Source organism: Bos indicus, chromosome 23 (assembly GCF_029378745.1).
Source record: "Bos indicus isolate NIAB-ARS_2022 breed Sahiwal x Tharparkar chromosome 23, NIAB-ARS_B.indTharparkar_mat_pri_1.0, whole genome shotgun sequence".
Taxonomy (NCBI): domain Eukaryota; kingdom Metazoa; phylum Chordata; class Mammalia; order Artiodactyla; family Bovidae; genus Bos; species Bos indicus.
In genome coordinates, this window is record NC_091782.1 from 29738199 (window position 1) to 29760108 (window position 21910).

At 45.8% G+C, this 21910-nt stretch overlaps 2 protein-coding genes across 6 annotated transcripts in view; one reads left to right on the top strand and one right to left on the bottom strand.

Annotated features, from left to right (window-relative positions):
• Positions 1–21910, top strand: part of NCR3 (natural cytotoxicity triggering receptor 3) — a 32835-nt gene that overhangs the window by 9224 nt on the left and 1701 nt on the right. Inside the window, exons 3-4 of one of the 4 annotated variants that reach the window (XM_070778216.1) lie at positions 21100–21146; positions 21279–21335. In XM_070778216.1, coding sequence (XP_070634317.1) covers positions 21293–21335 — 43 coding nt within the window. In that variant the 5' untranslated portion in view covers positions 21100–21146; positions 21279–21292. Of the gene's footprint in view, positions 1–20995; positions 21147–21278; positions 21336–21910 lie in introns of those variants that run through there. The other 3 variants (XM_019985461.2, XM_019985460.2, XM_070778217.1) reach the window with 3 other exon arrangements.
• On the bottom strand, positions 3101–8138 carry AIF1 (allograft inflammatory factor 1). Of its 2 annotated transcripts, XM_070778222.1 has the most exons (7): positions 8022–8138; positions 6687–6753; positions 5018–5079; positions 4844–4910; positions 4130–4171; positions 3615–3777; positions 3101–3307 (listed from the first exon to the last, which is right to left on the bottom strand). In XM_070778222.1, exons 1-7 carry the CDS (start codon positions 8052–8054, stop codon positions 3223–3225), a joined length of 519 nt encoding a protein of 172 aa, XP_070634323.1. In that variant the 5' UTR covers positions 8055–8138; the 3' UTR covers positions 3101–3222. The 2 variants fall into 2 exon arrangements, with proteins under 2 accessions (XP_070634323.1, XP_019841015.1); XM_019985456.2 differs by lacking the exons at positions 6687–6753; positions 8022–8138 and adding an exon at positions 5254–5406.

Genomic DNA, 21910 nt, shown 5'->3' on the forward strand with positions numbered 1-21910 from the left:
ATAAGTAAATGTTTTATAAAAATGAAAATTCCAGTTAAGTCGAAAACCCTGGAAACCTCATCAATTCCTTTAGTTGTCACACTCTACACTTTGAATCAGACAGGAAATCCTAGCTTGAGAAAACATCCAGAATCCCACCTCTTCACTTCCACTGCTTTTGCCTTGATCTGAGCCATCCTAATCTCTCACCAGGTTTACAGGAACAGCCTCCTAACTGGTCGTCTTATGCTTACCTCTGCTCCTACAGTGTTCTCTACACTGAAGCCAGAGTGGGCCTTTTCTCAAAGGAGATTGAAGAGCATTCCTTTACTCAGAGTCCTGCAGTGCCACTCCATTTCTCTCAGAATAAAAGCTAAAGTCCTTACTGCAGCCTACAAGACCCTAGATGACTTGGCCCCCTATTCAGTTCAGTTCAGTTGCTCAGTCATGTCTGACTCTTTGCAGCCCCATGGGCTGCAGCATGCCAGGCTTCCCTGTTCATCACCAACTCCTGAAGTTTGCTCAAACTCATGTCCATCAAGTTGGTGATGCCACCCAACCATCTCATCCTTTATCTTCTCCTTCTCCTCCTGCCTTCAATCTTTCCCAGCATCAGGATCTTTTCTAGTGAGTCACTTCTTCTCATCAGGTGGCCAAAGTATTGGAGTTTCAGCTTCAGCATCAGTCCTTCCAATGAATATTCAGGACTGATTTCCTTCAGGATTTACTGACTTGATCTCCTGGCCCCCTGTTGGGTTTTTTATCTTATTACTCTCTTTATCGGAGAAGGCAATGACACCCCACTCCAGTACTCTTGCCTGGAAAATCCCATGGACGGAGGAGCCTGGTAGGCTACAGTCCATGGGGTCACGAAGAGTCGGACACAACTGAGCGACTTCACTTTCACTTTCATACATTGGAAAAGGAAATGGCAACCCACTCCAGTGTTCTTGCCTGGAGAATCCCAGGGATGGGGGAGCCTGGTGGGCTGCCGTCTATGGGGTCACACAGTGTCGGACATGACTGAAGTGACTTAGCAGCAGCACTCTCTCTATCTGCACAGGCCTTTCTCACTCTAGGGCCCTCTCTGCTCCTTTCCTTGTGCACAAATGGCTCTTCCCCCAGAAACCTGCGTGGCTCACTGCTGTATTTTCTTGAAGTTTTTGTTCACTGTTGGTCACCTCCTCACTGAATCCTCTCCTGATTACCCTTTCAGAATTTTAATCTTCCTGACCATCTTTGCACCCCTGATTCCCTTTAACCTGCTCTTTTTTTTAAAAATAATACTGTCATTTTAAAATAGAGCATAGAAATTTAAAATTATATTTACTGTTTGTTATCTGTCCTCCTCCCGTATCAGTTACTGCAGTAGAACATAAACTTCACAAAGGCAGGGATCTTTGTTTTGTTACTTTTATATCCCAGGCACCTGGAATAGGGGATGGAACATAGTTAATGCCCAATAAATGATTTTTAAAATCTTATCAAAGTGCATGTGTGTGTGTGTGTGCATTTTATATATATATATATATATATATATATATATATATACACACACACACACATACACATGCATGCCAAGTCAATTCAGTCATGTCCAACTCTTTGTGACCCCATGGACCATAGCTTACCAGGCACCTCTGTCCATGGGATTTTCCAGGCAAGAATACTGCAGTGGGTTGCCATGCCTTTCTCCTATATATATATATGTGTGTGTGTGAAATTTTAATAACTTGTCATGAACTGAGCAGAGCATGTAACCAAAAACAGAGCCTTAACTAGCACAGAAGCTGCCAAGGGCTCTTTTAGTCTCTGTCCTCCCCCAAGGCTAACTACTATCCTGATTTCTAATAATATATATTAGTTTTACTTGTTTTGTACTTTATTCAAATGGAATTGTACCATAAGTGTTCTTTTCTGTCTGCTTTTTATCAACATTGTGTTAATGAAATTAATTACATTGTTGCATGTAGTAGTTCATTCTTATTGTTAGGTAATAATAGTCCATTGTATGAATATAACCCAGTTTATCCTGAATGAACAAATTTAAGCCCCAGATCCTTTCTGTCCTTTGTGTCACCAGAGTTGTTGGGAAGAATTAATACACAGAAAGCATCTACCCAGTATATAGTAGGTGCTCAATTAAGGTTAGCTATTAATTTTGTTATATGCAGATATTTTATTGAACCCACATAGATCTCTTCCTCGTCTGAAGTCCTATCCAGTTACTGTAGCACTCTTAAGATGCCAACCTGGCTTTACCACTGGAAAGGGCCAATACATGTGACCTTATGGGCCTGGTCTCTCCTTGGGACATGAAACAAGCTGGGCCAACTTGATTTTTGCTTTCCAGGGAGTAGGGAAATCTGAAACAGTGGCCAGCAACTCGGAGTTGCTGGAGTTAACCGGACTGGACCCTTTGGGGGAAGAGTTCAGGAATACCCTCACCAAAGGCCTGGGAACTCTCAGGCTTCTTGCCTTCCCTGAAGTTGGCTATTTAATCCTATCTGCCATCCAGGGATCCTGTATTCCTGGAATCTGCCCTCAGTACTCTCCTAGTACAAGCCCCTTTTCCTTTTATTAGGCTCAGTTTTTGTAGCTTGCCTCCAAAAGGACCTCAAGACTCATTTTCGCTTAAATTATCAGCCATTATAGTGTTGTGAATCCTTAATTGAATAACAACAGTTCTTTCATCTATCTGTCCATCCACTCAAGTTTTAAACATTATTGAGGGCTTATGATATGTCACGCACTGCAGGGTAGATCCTCTTATTCTCGTTTTCAAATGAACGACTCAGAGAGGCTGAAGGATTTTCTGAGGTTACAAAGCTTATAGTAATAGAGGATGTTGGTTCAAGGTAATTTTTGCTCTTCATCATGAGCTTGAGCTATTTTTTTTTTTTTTTTGTCTATACATGTCTTTTCATCCCACTTAAATTCCTTGAGGTCAGGCTGTCTTATACATCCCCCCGATGGACAAAATCATCTGCTATGTGGTAAATATACTACAGAATTGTTGATGGACTGCTCATATGGGCAAATCCTTGCTACCCTTCTCTCACAGATGCTTCACCCCTTCCCAAACCCAGGGGGAAAAAAATCAAACAGTAACCAAGCTGAATTCATCTGAAGGAGGATAATTTATTTAAGTTAGCCTGGCTCTGGTTCACAATTTTGTCTTCTTTTTCTATGTTGGAGTCATTAGAAGCCCCTTCAATTCCACCACACCTCCCTCACCACAAATCAGGGCAACTCAGAGATAGCTTTCTTGGCTGGGAGACCTGTTGGCTTCTCCTGTTCTCTTGCTTTCTCTTCATACATCAGGATCCTGGTTGAGATGGGAAGAGACACGGGGATCAGAGGACAATCTTCTCAAGAGAATAAGTTTTAGTGTGCTGTGAAAGTCCAGAAAAGGATGAGGGTTGTGAGGGTGGGGGGAGAAGGAGAAAGGGCAGGAGTCAGAGTCTTGAGGGCCTTGGGGACCAGAATCATGGATGAGAATAGGACCTGGGAAGGGTCTCTCGAAAGACAGAAGAGAAATGCATGCTGGGCTATGTGTAGAAGGTGGGCCTGGGGATGGAGACAGGGGAAGAGAAAACAGTTAAGTGTAGGAGAGGCTGGAACTGGACTCTCACATTTTTAGAATGGCAGATCTCTTGCCCAACATCATCTTGAGAAAGTCAGAGTAGCTGAAAGTCTCCCCAGGGCCACTGGATACCTCCATGATTAATTTCTTTAGCTCCAGGTGGGTCTTGGGAACCCCAAGTTTCTCCATCATTCGCTTCAGGGACATGATATCTGGAGGCACAGAAGATGGGGGTGAGAAGAGGGAAGCCCCTCTCTCTCTCTCTCTCTGTTACCTCCACCATCTCATTACCATTCCCCATCCTACTCTGGTGGAGAAGGAAATGGCAACCCACTCCAGTATTCTAGCCTGGAGAATTCCGTCGGCAGAATTCCTGTAGCCTGGCAGGCTACAGTCCATGGGATCACAAAGAGTCAGACACAGCTTAGCAACTAACACACACACACACACACACACCCTACTCTGGTCACTGTCATCTCTCCCAAACCACTGGAAATGGAGCACTGTAGGAAAGACCTCCCTCTTGTAGCTCTGCACACTTCCCCCAAATCACCCCTTTCTTACCGATACCTCCATCTTCATTCAGGTCAAACTCCATGTATTTCTCTGGATGAGGGGAGAAAGCAGAGAGGGTCAGCACTGGCTGGAGGGTCACAGGCAGAGGCAGGGCAGGGATTGAGAAAGGGGTTGCAGATGGGAGAAGAGGAGGAAGAGATGGGGCAGGTAGAGGAAGTAGGGGTTGGGGAGCTGAGGGGCCCTGTTAAGGTGTCGGGAACCAGAGAGGGTACTGAGAGAGGGACAGGCCAGGGAAAGGGGCTGTTACTAGGGCGGCAACAGAGGCAACCTGCCATTTTCCCACCTCAAAAGTAGACTTTGTGTGCTTCCCTGGTGGCTTAGTGGTAAAGAACCGGCCTGCCAATGCAGGAGACAGGGGTTCGATCCCTGGCCCAGGAAGATCCCTTATATGCCACAAAGCAGCTAAGCCCAAGTGCCACAACTACTGAGGCTGTTCTATAGAGCCCAGGGAACCGTAGCTACTGAAGCCCTCTTGCCCTCAAAATGAGAAGTCCATGCAGCACAACTAGAGAGTAACCCCTGCTCCCCGAAACTGGAGAAAAGCCTATTGCACAATGAAGACCCACCAGCTCAGCCAAAATAAATAAATAATAAATAGATAAAATTATTTTAAAAATATAGACTTTGTTTCTTCTGTCCTCTCTCCCTGGGGAAAGCCTACCCTCCTCACCCCCTTCTCCACCCCTAGAGTTGTCCCCTCACTCTTGAAGGCTTCCAGTTTGGAGGGCAGGTCCTCATCACTGCTGTATTTGGGATCATCCAGGAATTGCTGTAGGGGGAAAGCAAGAACCTGGGTAGGGCCCCCCACCCGGTCCAACAACACGCCCCCCCCCAATCCACCCTACCCACTGCCCTGGCCAAGGCCCTTCCTTTTACCTGGTTGATTTCATTGATTCTCTCTTCCTGCTGGGCTTTCCGCAGCCCAAAGGCTTTTCCTCCTGAAGGAGCGCAAAGGTTAATGTAGCTTCACCCCACCTTCCTCTCCTCACCCCCAAGCTCAGCCTGAAGCCATTACAGTTCTGCTTTCATAAGCCAGCTTCCCAGCCCCCGAGCCCAGTACTGTCCAGCTCCTTTTTCCCATTTTAGAATCCTGCCTATTCCACCTTCCCTACCCTGTAAATCCCTAGTTTCGCTCATAGCTCAGCAGGTGCTGGTTGAGATGTTGGAGGAAACAACACAGACTGGGTGCCTTCTCTGTCTGCCAGCTCTCCTCTCCCATCAGCTTCCTGGAGGCCTGCCTCCCAAACTTCCCCTTTCCCCTCATTCCCTCCTCCTCTAAGTCCCAGGCCTCACTTCCTCTTCAGCTTCTGCTGACAGTAGCACCCAAGAAAAAGGGGGAGTAGGGTCTAGAAAGGAGACGAGAAAATAACATTCTTCATTCCTCTAAAGGAGAGCCCAGGGTGTACGTGTAAGAAATGTTCTGATAAACCACAGGGGAAGGTCTGTAAGACCCCAGGGGCATTGATTCTCAGGAAGAGAGAATCTCTGAACAGGTCTGGAGTTTCAGGTGACTGAGGCCCAGGTTTCACAAGTCTGGACATGCAGGTTTGGATAGGAAGCTGAGGAAAGGCAGACTAAATTTTTCTGTACTCTGGACCGGAGAAGAACCTGAAGTCGCTGGCAGATCCGGGAGGGTGATGAGATGGGTGCAGGGTCTGGAAAGGAAGAGACACTTCACTTCCATCCTGGTGGCTCCAGAGAGGCACTTGGAAATACAGAAGTGTCTGACAAGGGAGTCTTAGTTTGTTTGCTTTAGGATATGCAATGTAATCCCTTCATCTTATCTCCTTTGAAACTTTCAGTGAAGTCTACAGATCTCTGAAATTTGAGAATTTAAGTAGAATCTTTGGTGGGAGAATTTCCTGATGATTCAGTAGTTAGGACTCCAGTGCTCTCACTGCCTCAGGCCCAGGTTCAGTCCCTGGTCGGGGAACTAAAATTCCACAAGCTGCGTGGCACAGCCAAAAAAAGACAGTGGATTCTTTGGAGGCCAGTGGTGCTGAAAGAGACAGTGTTAGTGGATACAAGAGCCAAGGGTGAGGCTGACCTTAAGGGTGTGAGGGATGCTGGTCACTGTGGGTTCAACAGAGTGGGAGTAGCTCCCCACTCCTTACTCAACAGAGTGGGCAGCAGCCCCTGATAAATGCCCTCCTAGGCACACTCCTTTGGGCCAGTGGCTCTAGGGGAGACGAAGACTGTGCGTCCCCCTCACTGAGACACTTCTGTCTAAACTCCCTGCACTGAGCTCCAGCCACAGTCTTAGTACTGATGGGCACACCTTTGCTTTTCTCTGTCCCCCACCCCCACCCCAACCTATTTCCCCTTCTGCAGAAGGGAGTTTTCACTTCTCACTGCCCTTGCCCTGACCCATATGCGTTGGGGAGATGCTGGAGGGGACTCTAGCCTCTTGAGTTCCCTTTATTGCTATCTCTTCCTCTGCAGGGAAGACTGCAAACCTGCCCTCCCGAAGGTCTCAGTGCCTAGTGGGGGAAATCCATTTTTTAGATTCATATGCTAATTCAACAAATGTTTATTGAGTACTTACTATATGCCAGGCGCCTTGCTTGGCCCAATGAACCAGGTAAATGTAAACTCTGGTCCTCATGGACAATCTAATTAAGGAAGACAGATAAGAAAAACAAGTATATCAAAGATGGTAGGTGCCTATGGAGAAGAGCAAAGTAGGGAGGGGGATAGGAAGGGCTGCGTGGACTGCAGATTTAAATAGGGTGCTCGGGGGACTTCCCTGGTGGTCCAGTGGCTAAGGCTCTGTGCTCCCAATGCCAGGGGCCCGGGTTTGATCCCTGGTCAGGGAACTAGATCCCACATGCTACAGCTAAGAGTTCTCATGGTGCAATGAAGATCGAAGATCCTGTGTGCCGCACTAACATCTGGCGTGGCGAAATAAATATTACTTACTAAATAAATGAGGTGCTCAGGGAGGCTTCCCTAAGAAAAGGATATTTGGGTAAAGATTTCAAGCAGGTGAAGGAACAAGCCTCGTGGATATGCAGGAGAGGAGCACTTCAAGCACAGGGAACAAAAAATGCAAAGGTCCTAAAGTGAGGACATGTCTGGATGTCTGAGTATTCGTGAAGCAGCAGGAGGCCAGTGTAGCTGGAGCTGGGTGTGTGAGGGGAAACAGGCAGGAGATGAGGCCAGATTGCCTACGGCCTTGTAGGCTGTTGGGGAGAATCTGGCTTTTATTTGGACTGAGATTGCCTCCCCACGCAGCCTTTCCCTGAAGGTGACTTGGCAGACGACCAAGGTGAGGCAGAACTGAGATGCTCAAGAGGACTCCCTGGGAAAGAGAAAGTGACAGCTACTCTTACCATGGGCCAAAAGTGAAGAGCAAAGAGCAACAAGATAGGCAAATGAGTGAAACTCAGCATAAACACAGACATGGGAAAGCCTGTGAAGAGCAGTGATGCAAGAAGACGCCTCCCACCCAAACCCAGGGGCCTCTGCCACCCCACCCCACCCCACCCCACCCCACCCTCCACAGACCGAAGAGAGTCTGCAGTCAGAGCTGAAGGGGAGGCGGGGCCTCTGGGCAGAGAGCTGCCAGGGAGCCAGGAATCCACCATGAACCTGGAAATAAGGGAAGTGGGTAACTTTCTGACAGTGAGGCTGCAAACTCTAGATCTCAGCAGAGACAAGCAGTCTCCTTAAAGCAGTGGCTCTCAATGAGTGATCCTTCCACCAGCATATGTCAGAAATGGATCCATCCCAGACCTACCGAATCAGAAACTCTAGGGGTGGCGTCCAGCAATAGCTTTTCAACAAATGCCTCAGATGATTCTGACACACTCAAGGTTGAGAGCCACGGGCCCTGAAGTGACTAAGTGACTCCCCAGCCTGCAGGACTTGCTGTACTCACCAAAGGTATAAACGTGGCTGAAGTATGTGACATTGGGCAGTGGGACTGTGGGTCTTGGAGGCAGAAAAAAGGAAGTGTCTCCAAGACTAGGGTTGTTAGTGTCCAAGCCAAGCAGTCAGGGAGAGAATGCTGAGCTGGCTCAGGAAATGGCCATCTAGAACCCTGTGAGGTTAGCATCCTTTATGAGCCTAGTGCCCTGTTGCTAAGGGGTAGGGGGGCCTTGATATGGTTCTACACTCTGCAGGGGAGCTCCTGTTAGAATTAGGCCCTCTGTGTACCTCCGCAAAGAAAATACACGGGCTAGAAAGCTTGTCTGTGTGTGTGTATGGGGGGGTGGCATGGATGTCTTCTGCTTGCCCCCTCCATTTTCCCTCTCCCACTCTGTTCTCTGTCCCAAGAGACTAACCTGTACAGACCATGCCAAGGGCACCTCTGACTTCTGGCTGTTTTGGCTAATGGGGAGCCTGGTAGGAAAAGAGCAGGGCGGGAGAACATTAAGTTAAGGGTATTCATTCCTCTGGCTCCTTTCCTACAGTCACCTTGGGCTGGCTGACACCTCCATCTATGGGCAATGCTCCCCTCCAGGCAACCTGCTCTACATGACTCTGTCCTTTTCCAGGTTTCAGAAGTCCAGGGAATAAATCTCAGGAGGTCTGTGAAATTTGGAAAAGACGAAAAAGTACATCCTCTTCTCACATCCAGCATTACATGTGTCACCTTGTCAAAGACCACTTCACAGTTTTAAAGTTATTTTTTAAATTAATTAATTGTATTTATTTGGCTGCCCCAGTCTTTTAGTTGCCGCATGTGGGATCTAGTTCCCTGACCAGGGATCAAACACGTGCCCTCTGCATTGGGAGCACAGAATCTCAGCCACTGGACCATCAGGGAAATCCCTAAAGTTCTTACTCAAGCCAGCAACAATGTCTTTTATACTAATATACCTTTATTAAAATCTAACTTCAACTTGCCTGCATTTTAAATCTCTTGTCTTATCATGTGGTAGTAAGTACATGGTTTATTCTATCCCAACATTTATTGATATTTTGATAACTGAAACAGTGTAATGGTTTTACTTTGTTATATATTTTTTAATTTGATGTACCAGAATGCCAAAGAGATTTATGGCACAAAATGAGTTAGAGCCTCTGCCATAATCTCTTCTCTGCTCATCCCTTTGGGCCGGGGTTGCAATATCCCTTGTGATTCAGTAAACCCCTCTGTGCTGTGCTGTGCATAGTCACTCAGTTGCAGACGACTCTTTGTGACCCCACGGACTGTAGCCCACCAGGCTCCTTTGTCCATGGGAATTCTCCAGGCAAGAATACTGGAGTGGGTTACTATGCCCTCCTCAAGGGGATCTTCTCAACCCAGGGATCAAACCTGGGTCCCCCTCATCGCAGCCAGATTCTTTACCATCTGAACCACCATGGAAGCCCCTGAATCCCACTGCTGCTGCTGCTGCTGCTGCTAAGTCGCTTCAGTCGTGTCCGACTCTGTGTGACCCCAGAGACGGCAGCCCACCAGGCTCCCCCGTCCCTGGGATTCTCCAGGCAAGAACACTGGAGTGGGTTGCCATTTCCTTCTCCAATGCATGAAAGTGAAAAGTGAAAGTGAAGTCGCTCAGTCGTGTCTGACTCTTAGTGACCCCATGGACTGCAGCCCACCAGGCTCCTCCGTCCATGGGATTTTCCAGGCAAGAGTACTGGAGTGGGGTGCCATTGCCTTTACACCTTTGTAAATACACTATCTCCTCAAACCCCACTACACCCTTGTAAATAAACTATCTCCTCAAATTAATCAAATTTGAAGATGTGATTTCCGGCTGGGACCCTAAATGATCCGTGTGTGTGTGTGTGTGTGAGAGAGAGAGAGAGAGAGAGAGAGAGTTGGGGGAACTGGGAAGTAGCAGGTCTCTGGTCTCTGCAGCCTTATTTCTTATTGTAAATGAACAAAAGGGCATCCTGGTGTTTGCACCAGACAGGAATTGGTTAACCAAAGGCTTTCCCTGAGGCCGGAGAACAAGTGAGGATTCTGAGCTGACAAGGGACAGCTCCATAGAGCCATAACCAACTCACCAAGGTTGCTACTGCCAAAGATTTCTCTTTTCTAAAAAGCCTCCTTGTAGAGCTTTGAGGGGAATGTGGCAGCAGTTTATTTCTAAATTTCTCTTCTTGACACCTGTAAAGAGATTGGAAACACACACACCACACTACATTTTCAGTGAAGCTAGGAGATACAGAGTGCCTACAAGCTCCAATTTATGCATCTGTGTGACCAATTCCCCACTGAGCAGGCAGTCCCAGGCATCCTTCCAGAAAACCCGCCGAATAGGGAGGGTCCCAATGACTGCTTAAAAAAAAAAAAAAGCAAATATTCCTTCCTGGGAGGAAAGGCCTAACACCTGGAGAGAAAAGCTAAGAGCGGTGCTGACTGAGCAGATTCAAATACCAGTAAAGGTGAAGACAGAATGCTTTTGTTTTTTAAAAAATATTTCTTTATTTGTCCGTGCTGGGTCTTAGTTGAGGCACGCGGGATCTTCAATTTTCGTTGTGGCATGTGGGACCTAGTTCCCTGACCAAGGACCAAACCTGGGCCCCCTGCACTGGGAGTGTGGAATCTTAGCCACTGGTTCAGTTCAGTTAGTCATGTCCGACTCTTTGCAACCCCATGGACTGCAGCACGCCAGGCTTCCCTGTCCATCACCAACTCCCAGAGTTTGCTCAAACTCATGTCCGTCGAGTCGGTAATGCCATCCAACCATCTCATCCTCTGTCATCCCCTTCTCCTCCTGCCCTCAATCTTTCCCAGCATCAGGGTCTTTTCCAATGAGTCGGTTCTTCGCATCAGGTGGCCAAAGTATTGGAGTTTCAGCTTCAGCATCAGTCCTTCCAATGAATATTCAGGACTGATTTCCTTTAGGATGGACTGGTTGGATCTCCTTGCAGTTCAAGGGACTCAAGAGTCTTGTTCAACACCATTGGACCACCAGAGAAATCTGAGAGAATGTTTTAAAGCACCCAAAGGGACCCGGAGGCAGCAGATCTCAGAAAGTGCCAGCAAAATTCTCCTTTTAATATTAAGTTCATCACCTTAGGTGAACTTGGGAAACGGCAGCCTGTGAGCTCTTCTGTGAAATAAAGAAGCCTAAGGCTGGGGGTAGGGAGTAAATGCTTGCTTAACTGGGAGAGGTTCTCAGAGGTTGTGGAGGTAGTGGCTATACAGAGGTACCAAATTTTAAGGAAAATAATCCATTGTTATGGCAAAAGAGGGGCTTCCCTGGTGGCTCAGATGTAAAGAATCTGCCTGCAATGCTGGAGACCTAGGTTCAATCCCTGGGTTGGGAAGATCCCCTGGAGGAGGGCATGGTAACCCACTCCAGTATTCTTGCCTGGAGAATCCACATGGACAGGGTAGCCTGGCAGGCTACAGTCCATGAGGTCGCAAAGAGTTGGACACGACTGAGTGACTCAGCACAGCACATGGCAAAGAGAAGGAGTCCTTGAACTTGTAAATCTGGAAAGCCATCCTGCCCCCTGCCCCAAAGGTCCTGCTGCTAATAGTTTAGAAGAATCTAGCTCTTTTTTTTTTTTAACTTAAAAGTTTCTCTCTCTGTTTTTTAAAAGACATTTATTTTTGGCTCTATTGGGTCCTTATTGCAGTGTGAGGGCCTCTCGTTGCAGAGCACAGCACAGACTGTAGAGGGCGGTCTCAGTAGCTGTGGTACCCAGGCTTAGTTGTGTGGAACCTTTCTGGAACAGGAACCGTGTCCCCTGCATTGGCAGGCAGATTCTTAATCACTGTACCACTAGGGAAGCCCTCTGGCTCATTTGGATGAGTAACAAAAAGAAATGACCAAAGCTTCTGTTCAATTAACTATGAAAAAAAAAAGGTAAAGAAGAAGAGGAATGCAATTTTCCAAAAGGTGACAACACACCAGAAATGTATTGCCAAAAGCAGGTGGAAATTGTTTCTCAAAATTCATCATGAAGTGAAAAACAACAAAACTTAGTGTCAACTTCTAGCAGTGAAGGAAGGACGCCTGTCAGAAATGCAAGTATCCCCAGAAAAGATGATGGGTAACATGGGGGTATTAAGAGGAACAGGAGGAGAGGTGTAAAAGGGAAAAAAAGACAATCATTTCAAAAATATACACTAAATTTAATGAGAGAAGGAAGCATTTTATATACAGTCCTAATTTTTTAAATCATAGATAACTGTTGTGAAATATTTTCTATTTTAAAAATCTGAGTCATTGTTTATCATGAACAGCTTTTGTAAAATGCTTTAATTGTCAAACCCATGCCCCTTGCAGTGGAAGCAAGAAGTTTTAACCACCAGGCCACCAAGGAATTCCCGGTTAAGTTTTATACTATTTAGTAAATTCTGGTTTTAGGTTTTTTAGGGTCTGTTTTCTGGCCACTAGGAAAACAGAAAAAGTTTTGTGGTGGTCAGAAAACAGAAAAAGTTTCTGAACTTACTTCATAAGATTAATATAACCTTGCTCCAAAAGCTAGGCAAGGCTTTTGAGAAAGAAAAGTTATTAAACAATTTCCTTTATGAACATAGATGTGAGAAAAAATATTAATAAAGCTGGTAAAGAATCCGCCTGCAATGTGGGAGACCTGTTTTCAATCCCTGGGTTGGGAAGATCCCCTGGAGAAGGGAAAGGCTACCCACTGCAGTATTCTGGCCTGGAGAATTCCATGGACTATAATATATAGTCCATTGGGTCCCAAAGAGTTGGACATGACTGAGCGACTTTCACTTTCAGGATAATTTTTATATGATTGGAGTGACCTTTGTTTTGATGATTTTATAGCTATGTGGGCTTGGCAATATTTTTGGTGGTTAAATTTTGAATGTCTGATTTGACTTCTTTAATGGTTTTAGGTATATCAGGCTTCTAATTTTTTTTGAGTCAGTTTTGGTTATATATTTTTCTAGGAAGTTACTTTGTCTTATCAAAATTTGTAATATAAATATCTAATGTATCAGATATTGCATTCCCTATAAATTACTTTTCTGTGTATATGTGTATGCCTTTTCTCTTCATGCTTTACCAATTTGATGGGAGATTTTTTAATATAAGTAGTCTCTGTAAATATGTATTTTTCTGCTCTAGTGTTTCTTTGTTTTCTAGTTCATTAATTTCTAAAAGTATCTTTATTATTTCCATCCTAAATTTTGGGTCGTTATTCTGTGTACTTTTTCTAATTCCTTGAAATATCTGTTCAGTTCATTGATTTTCAAACTTTCTTTCCTAATCCTCATATTTACTTTCTTCCATGAATTGTTTTAGCCACATCTCACAGCAGTTTAGATAGGCAGTGTTTTCAGCCATTCAATTGAAAATAATTTTTTTTTTTTTTTGGCCATGCCTTGTGGCTTGTGTGATCTTAGTTCCTGGATGATCCAGACCCTGGCAATGAAAGCACTGGATTCCAACCATTGGACCACCAGTGAACTCCCATTCAAAATATTTTAAATTCCATTATATTTTCTTTTAACATTTCAATTATTTAGAAGTATGTTTTTAAAGCTTATAAATATATGAAAAATGCATTATTAAAAAGAAAGTTTGCCTTCTTTTTTTAAATCTTTATTGAATTTGTTACACTGTTACTCTGCTTTATGTTTGGGTTTTTGGCCACGAGGCATGTGGGATCTTAGCTCCCTGACCAGAGACTGGTCCCACACCCCCTGCCCTGGAAGGTGAAGTCTTAACCACTGGACCACCATGGAAGTCCCAGAAATGCAGTTGTAAATTTTCCAAGCCCATGATAAATATTCTTGTTATTATTTTATGTTATCGTGGATGTTGGTCAGGAATTGTGTTCTAAATGATTTTGATTCTTTTTTTAACATCTATCTGTGTACCTAAAAATAATGGATATTTTCTAATTATTCTAATATTCTACGTAGTCCCATTCGATCAAGCTTGTTAATTGTCTGTTTTCACTCTTTCATGTCTTTAGTAATTATGTGCTTGTTTGATTTATCAGTTTCTGACAGATGTAAGGTAAAGCCTTCCTCTAATATTCATTATTTAAAAAACAGGAATCCTTGCACAAGAGTCTTCAGGCACCCAGAAGTGGTCCCAGCCAGCTAAGTGTCAGTGTTAGGAAAGGTTTCTCAGTGGGGGTGGTGGGGGTGGGGTGATCAGTCCTCAGAGGGAAAGGTGAGCACTTTGCCATCATTAACTCATTCTCCCACTCAAAGGGAAATCAGGGAGAAAGAGGGTGAGAGATGGAGTAGGGGAAAGAGGTGTCCTGTTGGGGAGGGACAATGTAGAGAAAGATGGGAAAGCAGAAGGAGATGCAGCATGCAGGTAGAGAGATAGGAAGACACCAGATAAAGATGGTGAGACAAAAAAGAGTTGTGGACAGAGACGTATGAGAGACAAGGACAGAGGTGAGAGCAAAATCAGGGAGGATGAAGATAGGGTGCCTAGCACAAGGAAGGCACTCAGTAAAGGCATAGTTGAATAAATAGATGGATGAGCCTTGATACTCAGAGGGGGAGGCGTGGAATGGATATTGAGAAGAAACCACTGTCTATCAGAGAAGCAATGTCCTGGTTTCATCTTGAGATGATGCGGGCCTTAGCTAGAAGTAAGAACCAAGAGGCAGAGAAAGACCCTTAGATATCCCAGAGGCAGAGTGATTAGCACTTGGGGATTGTTTGGATGGGGGAACGGAAGGAGAAGGCAGCATAGGACAAGTCCCGGGATTTTGCTTTGAATGTCTGGGTAGATTGTGTTTCCATTCACTGAGGTGGGGAATGTAGAAGGCTGACCCAGTTTAGGTGGACATTGATGGTTTTGAAATGCCTGTGGAACATTCTGGGGGATATGCCTAGAGAGCATATCAGATTTCAGAAAAAGGCCTGAGGCAAAGGTTGGAGATTGAGATGGAGATACAGGTTGAGAATAGCATTGGTTAAAACTGTGGCTGTGCGGTTTCTTTCTCCAAGGGATTTTCCCAAACCAGGGATCAAACCCTGGTCTCGCAAATTGCAGGCAGATTCTTTACCATCTGAGCCACCAGGGAAGCATCTTGAGAGAATTGCCTGGGTAAGCCCATGGTAGATGCTCAGTTAGTTGAATGAAAGTAGGAGAAACAACGCAAAAGTCTACCAACAGGAGAATGGTGTGAAAGCGCATGTGGCGGGTACAGGAGCCAGAGGGACTCAGGTCTGGTTGCTTTTGTGTCCTTGAGAAAGAAGAGGTAAGATGGAGAAAAGATCCGAGGTATGGGTCACACAGAGTCAGGATGATAGTTGGAGTAGACAAGGCAAAGCAACTGTGAAATTGGTGTGTTGAAAAATAATTGGCAAATTATGTGCAAGAATGTTCACAGGAGATGTATGCGTAATACCCAACCAATAGAAATAACCTAATACATCATCAAGTGAATGGATAAGCAAGGTGTGATACATCCATAAATGAAATACCACTCAGCAACAAAAAGGAACAAACTACTGATATACCTAGATCAAAACAGATGAATCTCACAGGCATTATGCAGAATGGAAGAAGCGGGGTACAGGAGTGTATGCTATATGGTTCCATTTGTATGAAGTTCAAGAACAGATTAAACTAGGACTTCCCTGGTAGCCCAGTGGTTAAGAATTTGCCTTGCAATTCAGGGGACTCAGGATCAATCCCTGGTCAGGGAACTAAGACCCCACATGCCTTGGAGCAACTAAGCCCGTGTGCTGCAACTACTGGAGCCCATGTGCTCTGGAGCCCTCGATCAGCAGCTACTGAGTGGGTGCACCACAACTAGAGAGTCTGTGTGCTCCCGCAGAAAGATCCGGCATGACGCAACGAAGACTTGACACAGCCATGTAAGTAAATATTGTTTTTTTTTTTTTTAAAAAAGAACAGACTAAACTAATCTATAGGAGTATAAATCAGTAGTTGCTTCTGGGAGAGGAAAAGGATTGACCAAAGAGGGGCATAGGAGAATTTTCTGGGGTGATGGAAATGATCTGTATATCAGTTGCAGTGCAGTTTACATGGGCTCGTATCTTTGCCAGAGGTCATCAAACTCTACACTTAAGATCTATGTACTTTACTGTAGTTGCGGCTCATGGGCCGTAGAGTTTAGGGCTCAGTGGTTGTGGTGTGTGGGCTTAGTTGCTCCACAGCATGTGGGATCTTCCCAGACCAGGGATCGCACCCATGTCTTCTCCGTTGCCAAGCAGATTCTTGTCCACCAGAGAAGTCCTTGGATGGAATTTTTTCAAAAGAAACGTTTACCAGCTACTCAAGAAGAAAGACAAGAAATAGGAATAAAAAAGTTATGGAATGGATGTACAGATATCTCTGGTTTGATAAATCTGACAGTGGTCTGTCTTAAGGGCCAATAAACTCCCAACTTAGAACAGGAAAAGAGGTGAAAAAACAAGCTCTGGGAGTTGATGATGGACAGGGAGGCCTGGCATGCTGCGATTCATGGGGTCGCAAAGAGTCGGACACGACTGAGCGACTGAACTGAACTGAACTGAGGAGTTGGTGATGGACAGGGAAGCCTGCTGTGCTGCAGTACATGGGGTTGCAGAGAGTAGGACAAGACTGAGTGACTGAACTGAACTTTACTGTATATATTTATATCTGTATATAAAAATATCATATACACGGACATTAAGTCTTCTAGAGAGATGGCAGAGGTTGAAATAGAAAGCTGGAGAGCCAGGGGCCTGCTCTTGGTGAATGTGAGGGAGTTGGACCGTGACAGCGAGAAAGAGAGGCAAGAGACTTCCCTGGTGGTCCAGTGGCTAAGGCTCTGTACTCCCACTGCAGGGGCTCAGGTAGGATCCCTGGTCATGGAACTAGATCCCACATACCTCAACGAAAGATCCCATGAGCCACAACTGAAAGATGCCCCAAATAAGACCTGGTGCAGCCAAGTAAATTTTTTTTTTTTAAAAGAGGCCAAAGGTGGGGTGAACCTTTGAGAAGTCATGGTCAGAGATTGAGGGTATAACCTGGGAGCCATTAATTAGTCAAAAAATATTTATAAGGACTTGACTGGAGAAGTTGGAACAACACGGAACAACAGACTGGTTCCAAATAGGGAAAGGAGTACGTCAAAGCTGTAGATTGTCACCCTGTTTATTTAACTTATATGCAGAGTACATCATGAGAAACGCTGGGCTGGATGAAGCGCAAGCTGGAATCAAGATTGTGGGAGAAATATCAATAACCTCAGATATGCAGATGACACCACCCTTATGGCAGAAAGTGAAGAAGAACTAAAGAGCCTCTTGATGAAAGTGAAAGAGGAGAGTGAAAAAGTTGGCTTAAAGCTCAGCATTCAGAAAACTAAGATCATGGCATCTGATCCTATCACTTCATGGCAAATAGATGGGGAAACAGTGGAAACAGTGGCAGTATTCTTTTGGGCTCCAAAATCACTGCAGATGGTGACTGCAGCCATGAAATTAAAATTGCTTACTCCTTGGAAGAAAAGTTATGACCAACCTAGACAGCATATTAAAAAGCAGAAACATTACTTTGCCAACAAAGGTCCATCTAGTCAAAGCTATGGTTTTTGCAGTGGTCATGTATGGATGTGAGAGTTGGACCATAAAGAAAGCTGAGCACCGAAGAATTGATGCTTTTGAATTGTGGTGTTGGAGAAGACTCTTGAGAGTCCCTTGGACTACAAGGAGATCCAACCAGTCCATCCTAAAGGAAATCAGTCCTAAATATTCATTAGAAGGACTGATGTTGAAGCTGAAACGCCAATACTTTGGCCACTTGATGCGAACAACTGACTCATTTGAAAAGACCCTGATGCTGGGAAAGATTGAAGGCGGGAGGAGAAGGGGACTACAGAGGATGAGGTGGTTGGATGGCATCACCGACTCAATGGACATGAGTTTGAGTAAACTCTGGGAGTTGGTGATGGACAGGGAAGCCTGGCATGCTGCAGTCCATGGGGTTGCAGAGTCACACACAACTGAGCGACTGAACTGAACTGAACTGACTGACTGGAGAAGTTCCCCACGTCTCACCCTTGCCAACACTTGGAGGAGGAAACACTAGGTGAGATGGGGTCACCTGTGCTATGATTCCAGAAACTCTTCTGTTTTTTCACCTCTTTCCCTGTTCTAAGTTGGGAGTTTATTGGCCCTGACCAGCCTCAAGGCAGACCACTGTCAGATTTATCAAGCGAGATGTGTATACATACATTCCACAACTTTTTTATTCCTACTTCTTGTGTTTCTTCTCAAGTAGCTGGTAAAAGTTTGTTTTGAAAAATTCCATTCAAAGGCTCCCTTAGTGGATAAGAATCTGCTTTGCAATGGAGGAGACACAGGTGCGATCCCTGGTCTGGGAAGATCCCACATGCTGTGGAGCAACTAAGCCCACACACCACAAATACTGAGCCCCGAACTCTAGGGCCCAGGAGCCGCAACTACTGAAGCCCGTGCTCCTAGAACCTGTGCTCTGAAACAAGAAAAGCCACCGCAGTGAGGAGCCTGCACACTGCAACCAAGTGTAACCACTGCGTGCTGCAACTAGAGAAAGCCTGCAGAAAGCAAAGAAGACCCAGCACAGCCCAAAGCAAAATTATTTAAAAAAGAAAAATTCCATCCTTGATTTTGCTGAGCTAATTGGCACAGGTTAAAGTTCTTTAGAGGCTCTCAGAGTTATTGAATAGGGTCCTTGAATCCACACATACACCAGGATTTATTCTAGATGGTCTTTAAAACAAGCCAAGTACGGTCTTCAGAATCCACAACATTTTGGGATATTGGAAATCTTAGGTAGCAAAAAGAGGTGGAAAGAGCAAAAAACCTTTGAGTTCAGGCCCAACTGTACCACTGGTCATTCTCGCCCAGGACTGGGAGGGAGATAAAGGCTAACATAACATACACTGACTCTGCGCTACAGTGGGGTCTGGAAACCGACAAAAGCTACTCCCATTTTACAGATGTGTAAGTAGTGGAACCATTATTCCCGTTCACGTTGCCTTGACTTCTAAGCCTCATTGCCCTGAGACATGGAGTAGTGCCATGTGATCGAGTCTGTGAATTAGAGTTTTATCTTCAGGCCAGTTGCCCATTTCAGCCCCTCACCCCCACTCCACTGGTGGTGACCTTCCCTCCTTCCCCAAATCATGGGATTCTCACAGTTGAGTGGAAGAGACAGTTTGCTCCACATTCACCCTTTGGGTGTGAGGATGGGTTATTGACAGGACAAGGCAAGGTATGGAACAGAGCGAAAGCTACAGTTAAGGCCCAGTTGTGAAGAGCCTTGTACTGGGGCCTCAGGCCGCCGCATGCTCTGTGGCCACCAGGGGGCGGTCCTTGCCTTGCTATGCCACCTCATCTCCACACCCTCTGGTTAGATGACCCTGAAGAGGCTGCCACTCCGCTCACTAAACGGCTGAGTCAGTCCTTCCCAGACTGTGAGGTACCTGTGCTTGTCTAGGTGGTTCAGAGAGGTTCAATAATTTGTCCAAGATTAGGTAACTAGTTTGTAGGAGAGTTGGCGTTTTGAGCACAGCCTGACTCCAAGTCAGCATTCTTAACCATAAAATTACAAATTATCCAAAAAAAAGCTCCAGATCACTGCTGTGGAAGATGGAGAACTACATGATCTATGAGTGTGCTGTGAAACAGCAAGAAACTTGGTCAGAAAGAAAGAATATGGACCGCTATAAAGGGAGTCACAGAAAAACTGTGCGGTGAGGGCTGGGCAGATTTCACCCAGCGTTCGTATATGTCATCTTTCTTTTCTACATGTTGTGTTATCTCATGTAGGTGGCTAATACATATACAAAAGCGTGTGGCACACTTGTACTAATCCCTGTGTAACTTTGGACCTATGTGTAACACAAAGTGTCTTTAAAAAAAAAATTAAGTAATCTTGGCCGTGTGGGTCTTTGTTGCCGTGCGAGGGTTCTGTCTATTTGTGGAGACCAAAGGCTACTCTGGTTGCGGTGTGCAGACTTCTCATTGAAGTGGCTTCTCTCATTGTAAAGCACAGGGTCTAGGTGTGTGGCCTTTAGTCGCTGCAGCGCATGGGTTCAGTAGTTGCAGCGAGGAGGCTCTAGAGTAGTTGCTCTGCAGCAGGTGGAACCTTCCCGGACCAGGGAAGGGATGTCCCCTGCATCAACGGGCAGATTCCTACCCACTCTACCACCAGGGAAGTCCCACAGTGTGTCTCCTTTCCTTTGTGTCTGTGAAAAATGCATTTCCCATAGTGGGGGCACCTTGTAATTTCTCAAGAAATGTTAGCTAAAGAATGAATAAAATAATAAAGATGAGTGACTTTACCTGAATCTGTGTAGAACACACTTGGTCAAGTGGACCTCTTTGAGAGGTGTATTCCTTTAATGGAGATCTGAATCTGAATGAATCCAAACTTGTCCATCAGCTACACCCAAGTCAACACAGCCTAAGTGAAACTGTGTATGTGTGTTAGTCGCTCAGTTGTGTCCGACTCTCTGTGACCCCATGGAGTGTTGCCCACCAGGCTCCTCCGTCCATGTGATTTTCCCGGCAAGAATACTGGAGTGGGTTGCCATTTCCTTCTCCATGGGATCTTCCTGACCCAGAGATCAAACCCAGGTCTCCTGCATTGCAGGCAGACTCTTTACCATCTGAGCTACCAGCAAAACAGGGTGATTGCTGTGCAAATACAGCTTCCAGACAAAGCCTCTGGCAACTCACTGCCGCTGCCACCAGTCAGCTGACTTCTGCTAATCCTCTCATTTACAGAATTTCTTGAGCAGCCCTAGCAGAGGGCCCTAACTCGAGGGGAGGGAATGAATGGGGTGGACCTGGGTGCTGTTGAGCCAAGGGGAGGGGAAGTGGGTTAGCTCTGGGCTCAGAAAAGCTCTTGGAGGCTTATTCTTGGTAAAGGGTTAGTCTTCTTGAACCTCAGAAGATGGGGGAACCACATCCTGATCTCACCCATCCACCCACCCACCCACCTAAGCATTACCAGCCATCTAAGCCACACCCTTCCCCTTAAACACTTATGCAACCGGCCCCCACTCTGCCCCCTCCTCCTAGCAATGCAGATATCACCGTCAGCAGCATCCTCTTTCCTCAGGGAAGGATGCGTTCGGTGCCTGAGGTCCCAGGGAGTTAAGGTCCTTGGTAAGTAATGTGTGAGTCCTCTGTGTCATAGGAAGCTCCCCACCCCCCTCCAGTGACCAAAGGCCTGGTCACAAGTAGTGGGTCATTCTCCTCCACCCAGACCTCACTGCTCATGTCCCTCCTCATCAACAGGAACACCCTCCGACATGGCCCAGATGCTGTTGTTCATCTTTATCATCATCCGTCCAGGTGACGGGGCTTTCTCCCAGGAGCCTGAGGGGTGTGGGGCTGGCAGGAGGAAGGATGGGGAGGCTGGACACAGATGTCCCAGGGGAACAGACTGGGTGGGGGCTGAAAGCAGGGGGTCCCTCTGTAAAGCTGAAACCCGGTGCACTCCTCCAGTTTGCAGTTCCCTCCGTGTCACCCGCTGGGAGGGTCATTCCCCAGCTTCCATGCTAGAACTCTTTTCTTCCCAGTGAAAGTTAGTTGCTCACCTGTGTTCCACTCTTTGCGCGACCCCATGGACTGTAGCCCTCCAGGCTCGTCTGTCCATGGGATTCTCCAGGCAAGAATACTGGAGGGGGTTGCCATTCCCTTCTTCAGGAGATCTTCCCGACCTGAGGATTGAACATGAGTCTCCCACATTGCAGGCAGATTTTTAACCATCTGAGCCACTAGGGAAGCCTTTTTCTTCCCAGCCAACTTCCTAACAAGATAAAGTCTAAAGAACCAGAAAAAAGGGCTTGAAGGAAGGGGTCAGATTTTTTTAAGGGGTCAGTTTTAATTCGATGAGTTTAATAAGCTTATTAAACTAGGCTTATTAT

Bases quoted from the DNA above. Each gene is read 5' to 3' on its own strand.
- AIF1 (XM_070778222.1), bottom strand. From the start codon at position 8,054: ATGTCACATACTTCAGCCACGTTTATACCTTTG. The intron at 5,080-6,686 runs GTAAGTACTCAA...GCGCTCCTTCAG, and splicing joins AGCAAGGCGCCTGGCATATA to GAGGAAAAGCCTTTGGGCTG. The intron at 4,911-5,017 runs GTAAAAGGAAGG...TTCCCCCTACAG, and splicing joins GAATCAATGAAATCAACCAG to CAATTCCTGGATGATCCCAA.